The sequence below is a fragment of the Simochromis diagramma genome, unplaced genomic scaffold (assembly GCF_900408965.1).
Source record: "Simochromis diagramma unplaced genomic scaffold, fSimDia1.1 OVJJ01000361.1, whole genome shotgun sequence".
Taxonomy (NCBI): Eukaryota; Metazoa; Chordata; class Actinopteri; order Cichliformes; family Cichlidae; genus Simochromis; species Simochromis diagramma.
In genome coordinates, this window is record NW_024386860.1 from 12,674,654 (window position 1) to 12,693,377 (window position 18,724).

An 18,724-nucleotide genomic window follows, 5' to 3' on the forward strand; every position below is an offset into this window, starting at 1 on the left:
CCGGTACTTCCTCCTTCTCCTCCTCCTCCACCTCTTCTTCTTCTTTTGTCGTTTGTTCCACCTCCAGCTGGACCCCAGACAGGAAACAGATGCTGTCCCCCTCTCTTCCTTCTTTCTCCCTTTTCTCTTCCTCCTCTTTTAATCTCTCTTCCTCACTTTTTCTATCGTCCGTTTTTGTTACTTTTTTCCTAGCCATTATTTATTCTCTCTCCATTTCAAAATCCCTACATATTTTTCCCCATTTTTATTATATGTTGTCTCACACTCCTTTCACTCCTTTCCTCCATTTCTTCTATACTGCATCTTGTTTTTCCTCTTCTCCTCCTCTTTCCCTTCCTCTAACTCTTTCCTTTCCTCATTCATTTCTCCTTTTAGCACTTTTCCCCAATTTTTCTGATCTGTTTGGTAATTTACACTTTTCACGCTAAAAATTGAGATTTAATTCAGTGCTATAAATCTATAGCATTAAATAAATGTACTGAAAATGAACCAATAAAACAAATAAAGTAAATTTAAAATACTTTATGATTTTGTATATGAGTCTTTGTGTGTGTTTGAGTGAGTATTTGTGTATGTGTGAAGTAGGGAGACAATGAGAGGTTTTGTGTTTGTAACTGTGTGTCACCACCTAGTGTTCATTCTGTGTCTGCTCTGTTCAAAATATGAATTTTCCCTTTCAGAAATTTTGGATTATTTATAACATACCATCAAAGCAGCATCTTTCCAACAAACCATGCTTGTGAGCCAATATCTGTCATATCAGGACTGTGCAATGATAAAAAGAAAGAAAGAGATGAATGAATGCAGTTGTTCTTGATGACTTTATTGCAGCGCAATAGTGTAACCAAAAGTGAACATAGTTTAAGAAGATTCTTTCCTGGCCCTCTTTTTCTCTATCTATGTGCTGATCTTGTCATCTAAATGAACACACTTTTATATTTATACACATTTCTGGCAAATCTCGTGATATCACTTGGTTGAGCATGCAAAAAGAATATGATATGAATAGCATGCTTACACAATTCAGTTTTAACTAGTGTAAAATAAGATATTACTTTTTTAAAATTTTAGAAACTACTAATATGCTTGAGTTAGTTTATTCATGCACGCAAATATGTAAAACATTAATCTCTTGTTTCTCTCTTTTAGGGAGTGGATACATACACATACAGTTTCTCTACTTTTGCCTTTAAGACAACATCATTAATAATAAAGATCCAGCTCAACATTTTTTCACATCTGTTCAAAAATTTGTTTATTTGAATAAACTCAACTTTCTTATTTTTATAGGCATCCAGGTCAGGCTCTCTACTGAGCTACGCTGAGGTCATACAACCTTTGTTTACAGACACAAGTTGCCTGAAGTGAACATAGAACACAGTGTTGTGAGATGTGGGGGGTGTCTTCTGGTTTTATGATGCCATGTTACCCTTCCAGTAAAACCAGTCCACTGTAACTGCTGTAACTTCAATCTGAATGAATCAGAGTTTCCAAGCATCCTGCTCAAATGAACCCCTCCCCTTCTCTCAAAAGCACACACAGTCATGCCCTCTCCTTAAGCACCACAGCAGTGAGAGGAAGTAGCCTGTGGCTCATGGCTGTGGTGAATTATCATCTAGTGGTGACCATACTCTGTGGGATATTCTGATGGGATGCTTCTCTGTTGGTACCTTCTTTAACTTTCCTCTACCTTAATTAATTTTCTTCCTGTTCTTCCTGCCTCCTTCCCTTCTTTTTCCAACTAGTTTTTTCCACTGCACAAACACAAAAATGCTGCATGCATCAAACAAACCCTAGTGAATGTTTGTCAGTGGATGTAGTGCAGTCAAATTAAAATGGACACTATTATTCCATCAAGTGAATTTTTTCATCTTGTTTTGTTCATTTAAATTCCAGTTTGCTTTCATATTGCCTGCATTTATATAATGCAATTTTAACTTAAGCGGGGTTATTTTCTTCGTGTATTTCACCTGATCTCATGGGTTAACTGCTGGTCAGGGGCTGATCACAGAACTCATACATCATGTCTTTATTTGGAGGAAGTCATTAGGTTTCTGTGTGGTGTCCCAGCCTTGACCCTGCTGAAGCTGCATTAAAATCCCAGACTTAGAGGTCAGGGCATGGGATCGTCAGACCATGCATCAGCCAATCGCATATGATCTGGAAAGACATCCAGTACTTTCCAAGTTTTTCTGTGCATGTCTATGTGACTTTGTGTCTATACGTGTCTTCTAGCGCTGTTGAAGTTTGGCAGCCAAATCTTGCATTTCATCTGGCTTAGATATTTAAGTATTTGCAGTAATTTCCACCCCACAGTTACCAAAAATTACAGGACAGCCTGCTGAAGCACACTGAGTACATTCATTCAGTGACAGGAAAACCTTCCCAAGAAGCATTTATTCTTTCACTTTCACTGCCACAGTTCTGCTTGAATTGTGGGTAGTTCAATTCTAAGACTTTTAAAATGCTCTGCGTTCAGTTCATGATAACCTTTGATGGAAAGTTTGGCTGGGAACTGCTCAAGTCACATTTAAATCCTATTCTTTACTAACAAGGAAAATGCCTGTTGAAAAACCTGCTGCACAAACACTGTACAAAAATACTGCAAATATTTTAAACTGGCCTTTGCCTATTATTCCTTTAAAGGTTCAGATTTCTTTGAGAAAATATTGGCTAGATAAATAACTAAATAACTGTGTGCTGAATGTGCTGAACGGTTTGTGTGTTGACAAGTTGCAAAATATACTCCTGATGATATATTCTGTCTAGACAGTCAACTAAATGTTCAACTTCTAAACTAAGCTGGTATAAAAAGATGGATGTAGCCACCATGACTTCACTCATCGGTTTTGGACATGTTGAAGCTTCAGTGTTAGTGTTTTATCTATACCTGACTTTATATGAATGATGCAATGCCCTTTTATCATCTAACGCTGCCTGGCTACGTTAGCTGCATGGGGGAAACACACACACATGCAAATAGGCTAATTAGTGCTAAATAACTGACTAATAAAATAGCAAAACCGAAGCAAAAACTAATTGGATGGTCTATCACACACAGCAAGTCTTAATATTAGCCATGTAATGGTGAGGAAGTCCAGTTAAGTTTTGCTTGAAGTAGTGAATGAAGCCTAGTTGCCTAAATGTTAGGACAACCTGTGAATTAGTGCAGCCACATCCCTAAATCAGTTACATAGGGAATAAGGTACAAACAAAATTGGTCCAATGCAGAGTTGTTATGAAGAAGGAAGCTATCCACATAGGACAAAAGTGCATTTTGTACCCATCTGTAAATATATTTCCACTTATTCTTAATGCTTAACTCGTCAGCTCAAGAAACTGCCCCTTGCTTTTAACATGAATGCATCTATGATCTAATCAAATTTACAATGTAAGAAATGCCTTTGTGAAAATGCTTTTTTTCATTTTTATTTTATTTTACAATTAGTTTCTACGTGACCTGAAAAAAACATTTCGGGACAGTGACCTTTAAACTCCAGTGTATTTTTTTTTAAAGCATCTTTTCTAAGGTCGGTGGTTCTCACTTTCAGTGGATGATCCCTCATGAGTGGGGCAGCAGTGGGTGTCTGTTTGACTGACAGGAGGTATAATGTGGCGCCTGGCGCCCCCTTAGCCTCCATCTCCCCTCTTCACCTCTCCCCTGAACTTCCTCTGTCCGGTTCCCTTTTCTGGTGGTCAAAGGTCATTCATTAGGATGCCCTCCATTTCTGATAATACACACACACGCGCGCACACACACGCACACACACACACAAACACACACACACACACATATATATACATATATATACATATACATACACATACATACACATATATATACATACATACACATATATATACATACATACACATATACATATACACACATATACATATATATATATATATATATATATATATATATATATATATATATACACACACATATATATACACACACACATATATATATATATATATCCATATATATATGGAGAGAGAGAGAGGAGAGAGAGACAGACACAGCTTGTGTGATAGTTATAACCAGCAGTGGACTCTGCCAGGGGTGGTGAGGGTAGCAAGGGTTGACAGCCACCATCAGTCTTTAAACAACTCTGCAAAACCAACTCTTTAACACACACACACATACACACGGACTTCTCCCTGAGGGGTATTAGTGTCCTCACTTTGCCCTGACCAAGAGTTGTACTGACCGGTCACAACGATGACAGAAAACGTAATGCTCCTTTGGCTCGGTGCTGCTGCTTCAAACTGCAGAACAATTTTAAGCTTAACAGCTGTTTGGTAATGTTTTTCACCTTAAATACACACATTAAATTAAAATTGAGTCTTTTAGTTAACCAAAATTCACATTCAGTTAATTTGTTGCCACAGTTAGATTGGACTCACAGCATTTCAAATTAATAGCCAAAGGGTGACAGAAGCATACTGTGAAACAGGGTGGTGCTGCTGGAAACAAGTTCAGTGTTTGTCCACAGTGAGTCTTTGCTTATTAAACAAAAGTCAGGTATTGTATGTTTACAAAAGCACTTTTTTCATTACATTAGAAAAGTTTTTACTGTTTGGTAATGTGTTGCTGTAGTTACTGATTTAGCACCCACTGGTGACTCTTGGTACTGGACAAACTGGAACTCAGTAAAGTCATGGCAATGTATTTATTTATCTGTAATTATTATCCACACAAAGGAGGACACTAAAGATTAGATTTGATATTTGTCAAACAAAAGCAACTTTTCATTTCTTCTCTTTTCTTCTTCTGGTCTCTGCCTTTTTGTTTGTTTGTTTGCTTGTTTGTTTTGTTTAAGAACTTTATTTTTCTTTGATTGGTTCCACTGATTTGTCCTATCTTTACAGTACTGTGGTGCATGTTCAGCATGTTTAACATTTTCTGTAAACTCTGTAAATGAGCAGTTTCCTATCACCTATACTTTCCAAACCAAAGGAAAATGACAAAAAAAAAATCTCCTGAACCCATAAAAAAGATCTTCCTTGTTTATAATTGAGTTTTCAGTTATTTGCAGATGCATTATAATCAACCATACCATACAGTACACAGTGCAGTACACCGATCTGAGTAGGTACTAATGTAAAGGAGCAAATAGTGTACATTCATAAGGGACTGCCAGTATTTGCACATGAAAATAACTACCTAACTAACTCCATACATAAATAAATACAAATAAATAATGAATGATGCCCTTCCAGTGACTGATGACTCTTGGATGGTCTGGGAAGGTCTGATAGTCAGGCTGGAAGAACACACTCACTATATAGCTGAAAAATTTCAGTCTTTCCAACTGGGGGAGTTTGAGAAAAGCAGGCTTTAGTGACATATCTCAAGAATATGTTTCTTGAGAAATGTCTCCAGCTGGGCTACATCCTAACACAGATTTGTAATGCAGAAGGCAACATGCAGTATTCGACCATATGCAAACTTATATCACTAAAAGATTATACTGACTACTAAATACAATTTTCCATTGACAGCGAGTCTGGCTTAAATGAATCTTATATAAGACTACACAAACCCTGGTTTGTCTCCATCATCTAGGGAATATTGCCTTTATTATGCTGGATATATACAGTAAGTGTCATGTTTGCACATGAAAGTTAAATGATTTGTATTAAGGAAACATTCATTTGGTCCATTGGTCCTCACAATATAAAAGTGTAAACAGATTTATATCCAAACAAACTGATCAACTTCTGCATGTAAATTCATTCTGTTCTTTCTACACAAATGTGTTTGCAATTATGAAAACTGGCCCAGGTAGTGATTCAAGTTCTACAGAGCTTCCAGTTCTATGGAAATCCTACACACAACCTCTGTGGGTCCAATTTCCATGAATTATCATGCATAATACTAGTGTAAAAGGTTTTATAAGGACTCAGTACAGGAGGAACTGCTGCATTGTTAACCTAGAATTTTTTTTGCATTTTCTTACCTGATTATTTAACAGTTTTACTAAAATCTTCTAACTAATTTGTCGTAAACTACTTCTTTACATGATGCGAGCCCCCAGCCAAGATACTAATATATTGTTGCAGTCTGTTTGTAAGCCGAATAAAGAAGAGAAAGTTCGCACTGTTGACCTTAGCTGTTTTAAATACCATCAAATGACAACCTTCATGTCCTGCAGTCAGATATCAGGAGACAAAAAATATACATTCTGTAGTGCTAGTAGAGCTTAAATTACAAAGTATAAGTTAACCAGTCAAAACATTTCAGAGCAGCACATTACTGAGGACATTTCTAAAACGAAAATAGTTTAACATAATTGTAAATGCTAAAAGATATCTTGCTAATGCAAAGCCGGCCATGACCTAAAGGGTTGTGGCCAAGGAGGTGCGACAGTCATAAATGGCTGAAAGACTATTACAAGTACAGAAGCTATTCTTATTCAGGGTTTCATTTTAAAGCTGGAGGCAATTCTCAAAGAATTTACTTAAACTTAATAAACACCTACTAAAATAATAATGTATAAAGTTCACTAGTTGATCTAAGGGGTGGAAAATGTCACCTCGATGGACCTCCTCTACTTGATAGTCACTGTAAATACATTGGATTCAGGTGCACCATCGTTATTTAATTAGAGGAAATTAAAGTATTTATGTATGTAAACTTTCTGCAAACCCAAACGAGGCTAATATCTCTACTGCAAAGAGCTTCCTCCGTTTTTATTTTGTGCAGTCTATACATTGACACATACAGTCTTACATGTTAATCACTGAGTGAGGGAAGCCTGTACATGCTTTCTCTTTGAGCAATTCTGAGTGACACACATCCGCCAATTTAAGTATAGTGTTCCTTGCTTCTGTGTTATCTTATTATTATTCTGGAGTTGGACAGTGCTGCGTGCATTGTCTTGGCTCAGCGTGACAGTTTGATGAGCCATTAGTCGACATAATTTATCTCTGTGTTCACTCTAGCTGCAGACTCTCTGTCTGCTGTGGGATGGCATGCCTTTGTCCTGACTGCTGCATTGGCGAAGGCCAAGGTTTGTCACGCACACACATGGACCCATACACACAGAGTCACGACTGACGTAAAAAATATATTGCCATTTGGCGTGTCTGTCGACATGGTGACGTCGCAACCTATGAGTACTCAGTAGTCACAGGTATATGATTATCTGAGTACTCATAACTAAAGGGTTTTATGAAACACACCTTTAAACTTGGCCTTAATTTCGATCTTAGCAATGGATCTGCAGAGTTTTATGACTGTATCTTGCATATTTGTGATACCGATGTGGTGACAATATCTATCCATAGGGAAAATAAAGCCAGGTAGCCATAAAAAGATCTACTAAAGATCCTTTGTAGTTATTCCTGCCACCACAGAAGGATCAGATTTTACCATTTCTCTCTCTCTCTCTCTCTCTCTCTCTCTCTCTCTCTCTCACACACACACACACACACACACACACACACACACACACACACACACACACACACACACACACACACACACAGAGTTAGAAAGAATACCATCTATGCTATTGTTCATTGTAAGAACACAGAGCAAAGACTTTGCAAACACTAAAAGAAGCAAACACTAATAAATTACCAGTCATAGTTAATAGCTACTTTCAGCTGCTCCTTGTCACAGGGGGTCAAAATGGCAGGTCACTCCACATGTTTGATTGGGAAGTTTAATATTCATGTTCATATGGTTCATATGAACATCACAGAACATAGTTTACATTAGAGTAATACATGTTTCCGGCCACCTCATGACTGCAACACACTCATCACCGTATCCTGGCTATTACCCCCAGCAGCTAATAAAAAATATCTAACTCCAGTAACCCCAAATTTGGATCATTTTCTGAGCAGTGGCAAATATGAGTGGTAATAACTGGATGCTGGTGGGCTTTGAGATCAAGCAGTTATCCAATTACAATAAATCTAATCTAAAATAATTTATGAAGTCCTGTCATTTTAGAACAACCTGTTTTCTTTTAGCTGTTTTCTTTTCTTTTGGTTTTCTCAATATATGTATGGATTTCTCTTTTGTACTAAAAAAGATAAGAAGTAAATGGTAAATGTTATGGATTAAGGTTAAACTCCCAGAAAAAGGTTAATAGTTGACAACACAATGCGCAATCTTTCAAGTTCATAATACACATTCTTCCACTGTGCCCTTTAGTGTGTTTTCCACCTGCCGTAGTTAAACATAAAATCACTGATATCTCCTGTTTTTGTGGTTTTGGTTCTCATATGTCTCACTGTGTTAGTGTTCTAACCAGACTGTTGCTCAATAGTTGGACATGCAACGAGGAGAAGAGAGGAAAGGCTGAGGGTAGAGTCAAGGAGCTTTAAGCCTGGGTGGAGTGCAAACTTCCAGCCTGATAAGAAAGGTGAGAGGTAAACATTGACCTGAGTCATATCACTGCTTGTCCAAGTCCATCTTTTACTAGAGAAACTATGCAAACAGCAAGGATGCACTGATAACTCTCTTTCACTCCAAATAGTAAACTTTAAGTATGGTCTGATTATGAGAACTAGACCCCTAGAGCCTACCTTTTGTTTTGTTCAGATAAAGTGTTACTGCTGGTGCTCTTCATGTTTCCATTTATGAATGCACAGGTGAGTAAATGGCTTGGGCTGCCAAGATACCTGAGCAGAATACAAATGTATGGGAATGGATCCTCCTCCTTTTCAATATCAAGTCCTGTGGAGGCATTTAACTGTACATAAGCACTGGAGGTGACACTCAAAGGATCCATAGATCTCTTCAGAAGTGATTTTTGCACCAGCCCTGGTAACCTGGAGGAAAAGGGTTTCAGCTTTAACAGTAGTGGAAGCGATGTTCTTCAGACATCGCAAGTCCAACATGCCAGCAGGGGATTTTGGCAGGGAACAACAGTACCACCTAGCAAAGGGCTACACCAAGTGAACTAGACCATCTGGTGTGTTGATTGGACGAGGCATCAAGATGTGCCACAACAATTTCTCAAGCCTGACACGATTGCAGGGGCAAGTGGGAAGGAAAGGAAGCATTTTGATTAGGAGTTCCTTTATCAGGGCTGTGTGTTATTTATGTGCAACTCCAAACCGTTTATGATAGGTAGCAAAATGATTCTAACAGAAAAAAAATTGGACCCTGGCTCACCTGGGAAATGGAGAAAGAGCATGCCAAACTCCATCTGAAAGAGGCCTACTGCAGTCAGCCAGAGATTGGGAAATGAGGGGTGATCTCAATAAAAACCTTACCTTTTCACCTGAAATCACAGTTAACAACCTCCACCCAGATCTGGTGCTCTGGTTCATTTCCTGCTGGAGGAGGCATACGAAAGGATGAATACTGCAATTATAAGAGGTGAAGTAAGAAGACAGGCGAAAAAGACAGGCAAAGAAAAGTAAAAGTCTGTTCAGTGGAAATGGTCTGCAGGGGCTTTTTAGCCAGCTGTAAGGCTGCTGAAAGAGGTTGGTATCAGAGGGCATGTCCCACTGAAGGAAACAGGGTCAGCAGCTAATTTAACCCATCTAGAAGGCTTCCCCAATCCACTCAGGGCAAGTGCTGTGGTATACTGATAGGGATTGTAACATATAGATCGACTAATAAGCTGAAATAAAGTGAATGTTTCTCCTTAACTAAAAGGCACTAAAGTAAGTTGTGGTTGTTTGAATAATTTGAATAATAACCGCCCCTTTCCCTGACACAGGAAAATAATAGAGATATGGCTATGCTATATATTAAAGAGCTCATCAATATACATTATACTGTTACTATAGCATCTATATATTATTATGACACATCTATATATTATTATGACTGATTATTATGACTCATTAAAAAAGAGGGCTTCCAGTGTAATTATAAAGACTTCCAGGTTAGAGCTGCTCCAGTGTGCAGTAAAAGGTAAGCAGCAAGCAGAGAGCACATGCAAACTAAAATGAGAGGTTGAGCAGTAAAACCACAGACTAGGGGTTTACTTCAAACAAAAGAAGGAAGGTAATACAAGATGACCCAGTGTGTCTGTTAATAGGTAACTGGATCAGTACACACTCTGCCCTTCTTCATGAGCCCAATGCAAACGTGTAAGCAAATAAATGAATGTGCACATAAAAATACATTTGTACACAATTTTATCACCCAAAGAGTAAAACAGCCACAATGTAATTTTCCAATTACATGATTTACAACCAATATGTTAGGATGAATATAGTCTTTCTCTGAAATCTCACCTTAGTTGATTTTTTTTCAGAGAATTGTGTTCAATCTAAATATTTCATAGGTTCACTTTAGTAGTATTAGGTTGGACCACCTTTTGCATTCAGCACAGTCTTAAATCTTGTGGCATAGATTCAACAAGGTGCTAGAAACAATCCTCATAGAGTTTGGTCCATATTGACATGAACGCCTCATGCAATTGCTGCATATTTGACATGGGTGCATATCCATGTTGTTCTATTCCAAGATATTCTAACAGTGCATACCTTGATTTTAATGAATGTTTATTTAAGTTATAAAACCCTTGTTTGCTCCGATATACATAGAAATCCATTAGTTTTATCGATTTTTGTGTTTATGTTACTACACTGCTGCTCCACATATACAGCTCCTTAAATATGTTTTATTGCAACCTGATGTCAGAGAGCTAGCATTCATATATGCATGTGCAAACACTTTCTAACAACCATTGCTCCACATATGCAGTCAGGATATTGAATTTTTCATTGACTCTTTCTGTTAATAACGCAGCACATTTCCTGTCTTTTTCAGTTGTAAACCTGCTAGTTCTGTATAATTTAATGGCACTTGAAACAAACTGGAAGTGAATAAAAATGGACGATTTACCTAAATGCTCTTACTGTGTATTATTGTAATATCTCTTGGATTTTGTAAAATTAGAATGCGTCGGACCAATTGCACAGCAAAACTGTGTATTCTGTGAACTTTCAATCAGTGACAATTTGGTAACAGCCCCCGTGAGCAGAGCAGATCATCATGAAGTCTTTGTCTCCATCTGCTGGTCCATCTGCAGGCTTTTTGGTTTTCCCCACTCAGTTTAAAAAAACACCCACAAAACAAACAAATTGTATTAAAATATAAGTAAATTAAAGTAAATATAATAAAAACAATATTAATAATATTAATGAATTGTCCACCTATACATTTTCTGCTCATTCAACAACAATACACAACTATATACTGACAGGTACCAATGGTCCAGAGGTTAGATGGTTGACACAATTGGGTGTTTCAAAGGACAACATAACACCCTCTAAAACTGGTTTTGGTTTAGCTAAAGCAGACTAAAGAAAGGTTGGAATAGCCTTCCCAAAGCTCTGACCTCATCTCTACTGAAAATGTGCATGCTACAGTTAAAAGCCAGGTACAAGTAACCACAAAACAGGAAACTGATTTAAATGAAAGCTTCTAATTTTTGCCAAGAACAGTGGTTAAATATCCAGGCAGAATTTTGCCAAAAGTGTCTGGTCAATGTGCAACTTCCCAAGAGACATTTAACCAAATATTAGTGAGGATGTATGTATATATTTGCGCCTGCATCTTTCTGACCCTATGTGGATTTGAGAAAATGCTAAATACATTAAACTTCTGCACCCAATGCTTGTTTCTTCTTCTTTCAGTCATTAAAGACTGTGCAGTCATTCATAGAAAAAAAAAAGAAGGTAAAAGCCCTAAATGACCATGACATTAATGCCCATGATAAGTATAAACTTCTGACCTAATCTTTGGTTTCATATCTTTGTGGGGACATCTAATTGACATAATGCTTTCCCTAGCTGCTTGCCTTAACCCTAACAATCAAAAATGAATGCCTAACCCTAACCATAATTGTAACCCCGACACTAAAACCACATTTTGAGTTTCAAAAAATGCCTTCAAATTCGTTGGGACAGACATTTTGTCCACATAAGGACTATTCGTTCCCACAGGTATAGTGAAATTCCAATTTTTGGTCCCCACAAAGATATGTAAACATGGCACACACACACACACGCAAACTTCATTCCACCAGGCTACCCATATTCTGGGTACTATTACTGACCATAATCTTTGCTGCTGCTTAAAGGTCCCAGTTGGCCTTTATAAAAATGCAACAGTAATCAGACTACTTGCTACAAGTCGTGAATAGACCTAATCAGAAAAAACTAAGCTATATGGTAACAGATGAACCAGAACTGCTTAACAGAACAATGCTATAAATGATTATGTCACATGTAAAAAATTAACTCCAACAGTCACTAGGTGGTGCTCATGACTATCTTGGAGGGACGTTTTTTTGTTTGAAACATTAGTCATATTATCCAATTATTTTTTAAAGACTTTTGTCAAATGAACCATTACATTTATTACATATATCAGTATCTTTGGGCCATAAAATGTTAGAGAACAGCTTTAGTGACAGGATCGCTTTGAGACAATAACTTATTTCCCCTAGAAATAATGGCCCTACCTTTTAGTCAGCCTATTAGCCAGTTATAAGCAGGTCCATGCAGAGATAGTTGAAGGGGCAGGTGCTCAAAGTTAAGGGGCACTTAGAACCAGGCTGAATAACAACAACCCACATTCATCAAGAATCTAATATGTTATCACATCATGCTATGTCGTTGTTATAGGGTGAGGACAATGCAAAGCAAATGGAGCCTATGTTTTACTGATGGGGTGCAATGTTGCTGTTGAGGGGTTGCTGCTGCTCCTGCTGCTGTTAGTGCTGGAGGGCAGGGCTGTGTTGATCTGAGACTGTAGACATTAAAAAGTTCATAGGAGAGATAGTAGCTGATTAAGCAAGTATTATGAGATAATAATAAAATGCAAAGATTGGTAGCAGCGCTTGTAATCACAAGTCAAGCGATTAAATAAACTGACTCACTCTTTGCCTCTCTTCCTCCTTCCATCTCCTCATCTCATCTATTACTCTCCACTTGCTGTTCAACTGAGAACAAGGCACAATTTGCAATTGCATCAACCCCCTAGGACCTGGCGTCCATATATGTGGACATCACATTTTGGGTTATTTAGACCAAAATACTCAATTTTGCTCTACAAGGGCCTGATATCCACTTACGAGGACATTATACTGCTACTGTTCTATCAAAATTTTAAAATTCTGGTAATTCTTTGTTTTTACATTCATTAAGTCCCAATCAGCCCAAATATGAAAGAGAAATTAAAAATGCATGCCGTGGAAGAGTTCGGGTCTTAGAAGGTTAAACTATTATTTAATTATCCACAAATCTTGGACCTAATCCTTAATAAAGTAATGATAAAAAATGTTATAGAACCAAAACATTGGAATTGTGTTTATGATTTTTTTTACTTGAATACCTCTGCAATGCAACTGGTACATGTGTACTCTTTTTAATCCAGTTTATAAGGGATCCACTGACATTAGCAGCCTCACATAGCTCCTTTTGTCACTGTTTCCTGTTCATGTCCCTAAAAGGCATGTCTGGCACACACATGCACATACAGTGACATTGTATACCTTCTCCAGAATACTGTATATACTATGGCCACAAGTTTTTGTGGTGCTGATCCAGAGTCCTTCCCTTATTATTTATTCCTCGTACTATAATAATAAAGTAATGAGAATGAGTAATCCTCTACCAGAGGTCTACCCAGGAACAACATCGGAGAGCTCCGATGTTGTTCCTGGGATCTGCTGGAGCCACTCGCCTAGTTTGGGAGACACCGCACCTAGTGCTCCGATTACCACTGGGATCACTGTTACCTTCACCCTCCACATTTTCTCAAGCTCTTCTCTGAGCCCTTGTGTATGTATATATATGTATATATATATATATATATGTATATATAATATTATTATTATTATTATTATTATTATTTTATTTATTTATTTATTTATTATTATTATTATTATTATTATTATTATTGTTATTATTATTATTTTCATTTCACATTTCATTGCAATAAAGCGGAAACTGAAATTACAGTTTGGGAATTCTGCTGCATGCATTCACTGTTTCAGAACACTGTATAGAAAGGGTGGGTAGATTGTGTGAAATTATATCTTGACATTTTCCAAAAAATTTGTTTAGCTTCATCAGTTATGAAGCTGCATTTGTAGCTTAATCCACTGCCACCATGTGGCAGCAGGGTGGACCTTGACAGTATAGACAAACCTGCCTTGTCTGCTAGTAGCAGTGTCATGAAACTCGAGCTTGTGCTTCCGAGGAGAATGTCAGTTAACCAACCTGCTCTTACAATATAAATGAAGCTTTACAGCTTTATAAGGAGCTGTATTGAGTTTCTTTAGACTTCATTGTGTGCAGTTTCATTGTGTTTAACCTTAAATGGTTGTCTGACCTACTTGTCAGTGTGAACAAAGGAGGCAAAGCTAGCTTTGCTAGGATAGGCAGGGCAAAGCAAAGCTTCTTTTTTGAGGAAAATCAGATTTAATTGTTCAGATTTACCTGAAAACGTAGGTCTGTTGATCTGTATACATTTTTGGCTACGTGTCAGGCTAAACAAATCACTCAATTTATTTAAATTGAATAGCATAAAAATGAAGCAATCTTGAAAGCAATTTCTTGGTTCATGCTTGAAAAGAAATTTCTAGTGGAACACTGCTGTGCTGAGCCAAAGTGAAGTAGTGATTGGTTTTCTATCAAAGGGTATTATGCTAATTCAAACACTTTTTTCTGTGTGAATTTTTTTTCTACATGTTTAGTGCTTCAGCTGCAGAAGTGAGGACAAAGATTTTAGGAGTCACAAACACCCAATAACCTTGCACCTGTTCAGGGACACACATGCATTCAGGGACAGCACACTTTGACTTTTTGCCTAGATGAATGTTTATCAGTTTCACAATCTTCCTCATTTGAAAAGGCATGCAGCCATGTAATGAAAAGCCCCCTGGAATGATGCCATTTACTATCCCTGATCCGGATAATCCTTTCAGAACAAAAACGAAACCAGTGCTTGTAAGCCCATAGTTAAGGGCACTAAACACAAAACGGATTAAGTAAACTAGAGTCAGTGTTGAGGCTAAAAACAGCAGTGTGTTGTTTTACGCTAAATTATCATTGGTAACTAGAGCCGCATTCCTATTGGTTTAAGTACAAGTAAGTCATGGCAGCTACCACCACCTTCCCCCCCTTCATTTACTAAACTGCACAACCTCAACTCCCCATCTCGCGTGTTTGTTGCTCCTATGATGATGAAGCGAAGAAGAGACATGAGAGTATTAAAGTAGGAACCAAGATAACCTGTCATTTAGAAGCTATACCAGTTCAGTATGACATTTAACACCACTTCATTCTAAGTAGTGTCTTTATAGTCCACTTTTGGCTCAGGTGTAACAATGCTCTTGGTGTATTTTATAAGGCCACTTTACATTCACAACATGATACAGCATCTCTTTATTCACAGAAACCTGAGCTGAGGTAACGCACAAATTTCCCCCACCGTGGGATCTATGAAGTCCAAATCAAAGGGCAGAAGATTGATAATCTAAATGAAAGATGTGAATGAGAAGGACATGCTGTTAAGGAGCCCCCCTTCCCTCACAGTTCGTAGGTTTCTTTGTATTGAAGGTAGAAATACTTCTGTGCATCCTCGATAGTGCAGATTTATTTTAGGATGAGACATACATGAAATGCTTACCCTACTGAGATGGATTCCAGATATCAGAGAGTGGAGGATAGACCCCGCCCAACACTCCAATTTAAAAGATGATAAAGCCCATTGTGGCACAGCCATTATACGTTTTTAAACCCTGTCATAATTTCTTTCCAGGCTAATTTTTTTTTTTTTTTTTTAAAATGGGAGAGATACAAAAGCCAACTTTAAAATTACTTTTTAGGACCAACACTTTTCCTAGCCAAGATTTAGCCATTAGGTGGTGCTTGAAGTTGCTAGAAAGCTTATGAAGCCAATTAAACCTGTTGACAGGTTTTATTATACTTAAATTATGTGGGTAAACTTATTGAGCCATTACAAATGCTTCCTAAGGACAACACACACATTTAATTACTTTTATTGGATGGAAGCATTTCCAAGGACAGAACAAAAACATTGATTTATTAGCAGTAGTGGCTCTTCTGCAACATTCTAGTGTCCAAAATAATTGAACCCTCTGAACCCCTGACCGACTCTGCCGTAAAAGTTATTTAGTAATAAGCATTTATTTTCCCCATTTTTAAGAGGAATCACTTTTAAAGAATTCATTGCAGGCGACAGTCAGTGCAGCGACCAGACCAACAAACTCCTGGAAGTCCACCACACCATCCTTATTGTCATCCAGTTCACGCATAATCTTCTCCACCACGCAAGCATCATTGGGGCCCTAAACGGGGAGCAACAAGTTTAGTTTCCCCAAGTGCAAATCTTGATTGAGCTGGTCGTCTTTAATTTGCACAGTCTGGAAATAACTTCTACTTTAGACAGAGGCATGTTCTCCTCATTTGCCCAGGTATCAACTTGTTGGCCAACATTATAGAGTTGGAAAAAAAGCAAATAAAATACTTTTTCCTCAAAATGTAGCTGAAACTGAGAAACCATCAGGTTCTTTTGGAAATTACCATGGTGATTTACCTTTGTTAAAACTTAAAATACATTAAAATTATACATTACTCAGGTCAGCTTCAGAAGGAAAAAAGGATTAAGCAACAGATACTTACTTCCAGAAACTCTCCAAGTTCATTCTTCAACAAATTCTTCAGCTCCAATTTAGTGAGCGTGTACTTGTCACCTTCTTTTCCAGAATACTTGTGGAACACATCAATGAGGTCCACCATTGCTCCTTTCAGATTGGCACTCATTTTGCAGTTCTAAAAATCAGAAAGGGAAGGATAAATTAACCACAAAAGAGATTATTCCAAACATGGAATATACCATTTAGATTTAGAGCAGGGAGGACCAGCATCATTTGATATACAGATACAAAGAGGCACTAAAATTCATTCAGTTTCTATAAAAGCTTAAGAGAAACCTTTCACTACAATCGTTTTAATACACTGGCACTCAGATTGGTTTTGCTGGAATCATCCCAAATTAGAAAAGGAATGAGGATGCAAAACTGTGTTTCACACACTTACCATGTAATCATAGAAAAACTCAGGTTACATGACGGTGTTTCACTTCCCTCCCTGCATTTTTATTTCTCAATGACAGAAAGATTGGCGCTGATGGTGGTATGGACATTTTTTGGCAGAGCATGGCTTACAGTTATTTGTACAGTGGACTATAGCCAGAATCAGATTACATTTTGTAGATTAAAGGGAAAGTACTCAAACCAGTAGCAAGCTGGACTCACTGAGTAGTCCCCCACCACACACACACACTTTTCTCAAGACATTTAAATAATAATTTAATAAAAAAAAAAAAAAAAAAAAAAAAAAAAAGGGGATAAAACACACGCGATGAGGGACCACTTCTTGGTTAGGCGTGTTGATTCTATATAATATGGCACTGCTGGGGAAGCATGTTGTCTCATGAAACAAATATTTCAATTGCTGAAGCCTGCTAAAAATGGTGCCAAACAGAATACATAGAGGAGAATGCAGCATGGTAACCAGACAGGTCTAGTGTCTAACCTTATACCAGCCTTTCACTATCAGACACCTGAGAAGCCTATACAAGAGAGCAGTTTCATTTCACACACCCCTCACAAACCAGTAGAAGACAAAAGCCAGACCCCCTCCAGGACAGCTCGCACATACAGTAAGATAAGTATAGATTTTGCTCTTGGTTGTATTACATTATATAAATAGCCTTTAACCTCAGATTAATTTTAGAGTATGGTCTTATTTCCATCATCAAAGCTATTAGATGATAGTTTAGCCTATATGAAGAGCAACATGTATCTCATGATCTATAGTGTATGTGAGAGATTGTGTGAATATCTACAGTTTGCAAAATCACTTCTCCAAATGATGTGGCATCAGATTCCCCTAATTATTCTCAATGATTGCTGTTAATCATTTATTCCCAGCGTGATCAGGGAGCTAATTAAGTCTTTGAATGTCAAATGAGAAGCTGGTGTTAATTAACTGCGACTCCAACTACAGCACAAGTAGTTCTACAAAAAAAAAAAAAAATCCTTCACACTACCACTGCACATCAAAACAATGGAGGGAAAAGAAAAGCAAAAGATCAGTAACTCACCTGGACAGTGATACTTAACAGGTTCTGTTGAAAGTAGATCAAATTGAGCTCTCACCACAGCTCTCACCTCATTACTTATAGCGACTCTCACCTGTGTGCAAATGAACCTTAATCAGATAGGCACCTCCCACTGAACGGCATCATCAGCGCTTTCACCATTGAACTGGATTGCCATTAAAGGCAACAACCTCAGCTCTTAGAACTTTGCAGGACAAACACCACTCACTCTTTTTCCTAACCTTATATAGTTATGTTGCAACAGGGATTAGTTACAAATTAAGTAGATACTCAGATGGTTAGTGAGGGTACATGTGTTTATATGTAATTCAGGGTATGCTATATTATATATACCAGTTATGTATTAATGTTGCGTTAGAAGCACAAATATTACTCGAGTGCAACTTGAAAAATCTATAGAAAAGGTTTTTCAATTTCCATTTTAAAATGCCTACAAATATCCCTGATTTCAGCCTAAAAGCTGAAAATTTGTCAATCTGAAACAACCAAAATTAAAATCAGCAACATAAAGAATAAAGCAAATTGGCTGAAGTATTCCTCCTCTTTTCCTCTCCGGGGTCTTGTGTAAGCTTATCA

At 37.6% G+C, this 18,724-nt stretch overlaps 1 protein-coding gene across 1 annotated transcript; it reads right to left on the bottom strand.

Annotated features, from left to right (window-relative positions):
* Positions 1 to 15,802: 15,802 nt before the first annotated feature.
* Positions 15,803 to 18,260, bottom strand: s100a1 (S100 calcium binding protein A1). The gene is made up of 3 exons (XM_040030624.1): positions 18,131 to 18,260; positions 16,645 to 16,794; positions 15,803 to 16,310 (listed from the first exon to the last, which is right to left on the bottom strand). Exons 2-3 carry the CDS (start codon positions 16,783 to 16,785, stop codon positions 16,164 to 16,166), a joined length of 288 nt encoding a protein of 95 aa, XP_039886558.1. The 5' UTR covers positions 16,786 to 16,794; positions 18,131 to 18,260; the 3' UTR covers positions 15,803 to 16,163.
* Between the last annotated feature and the right edge of the window lie 464 nt (positions 18,261 to 18,724).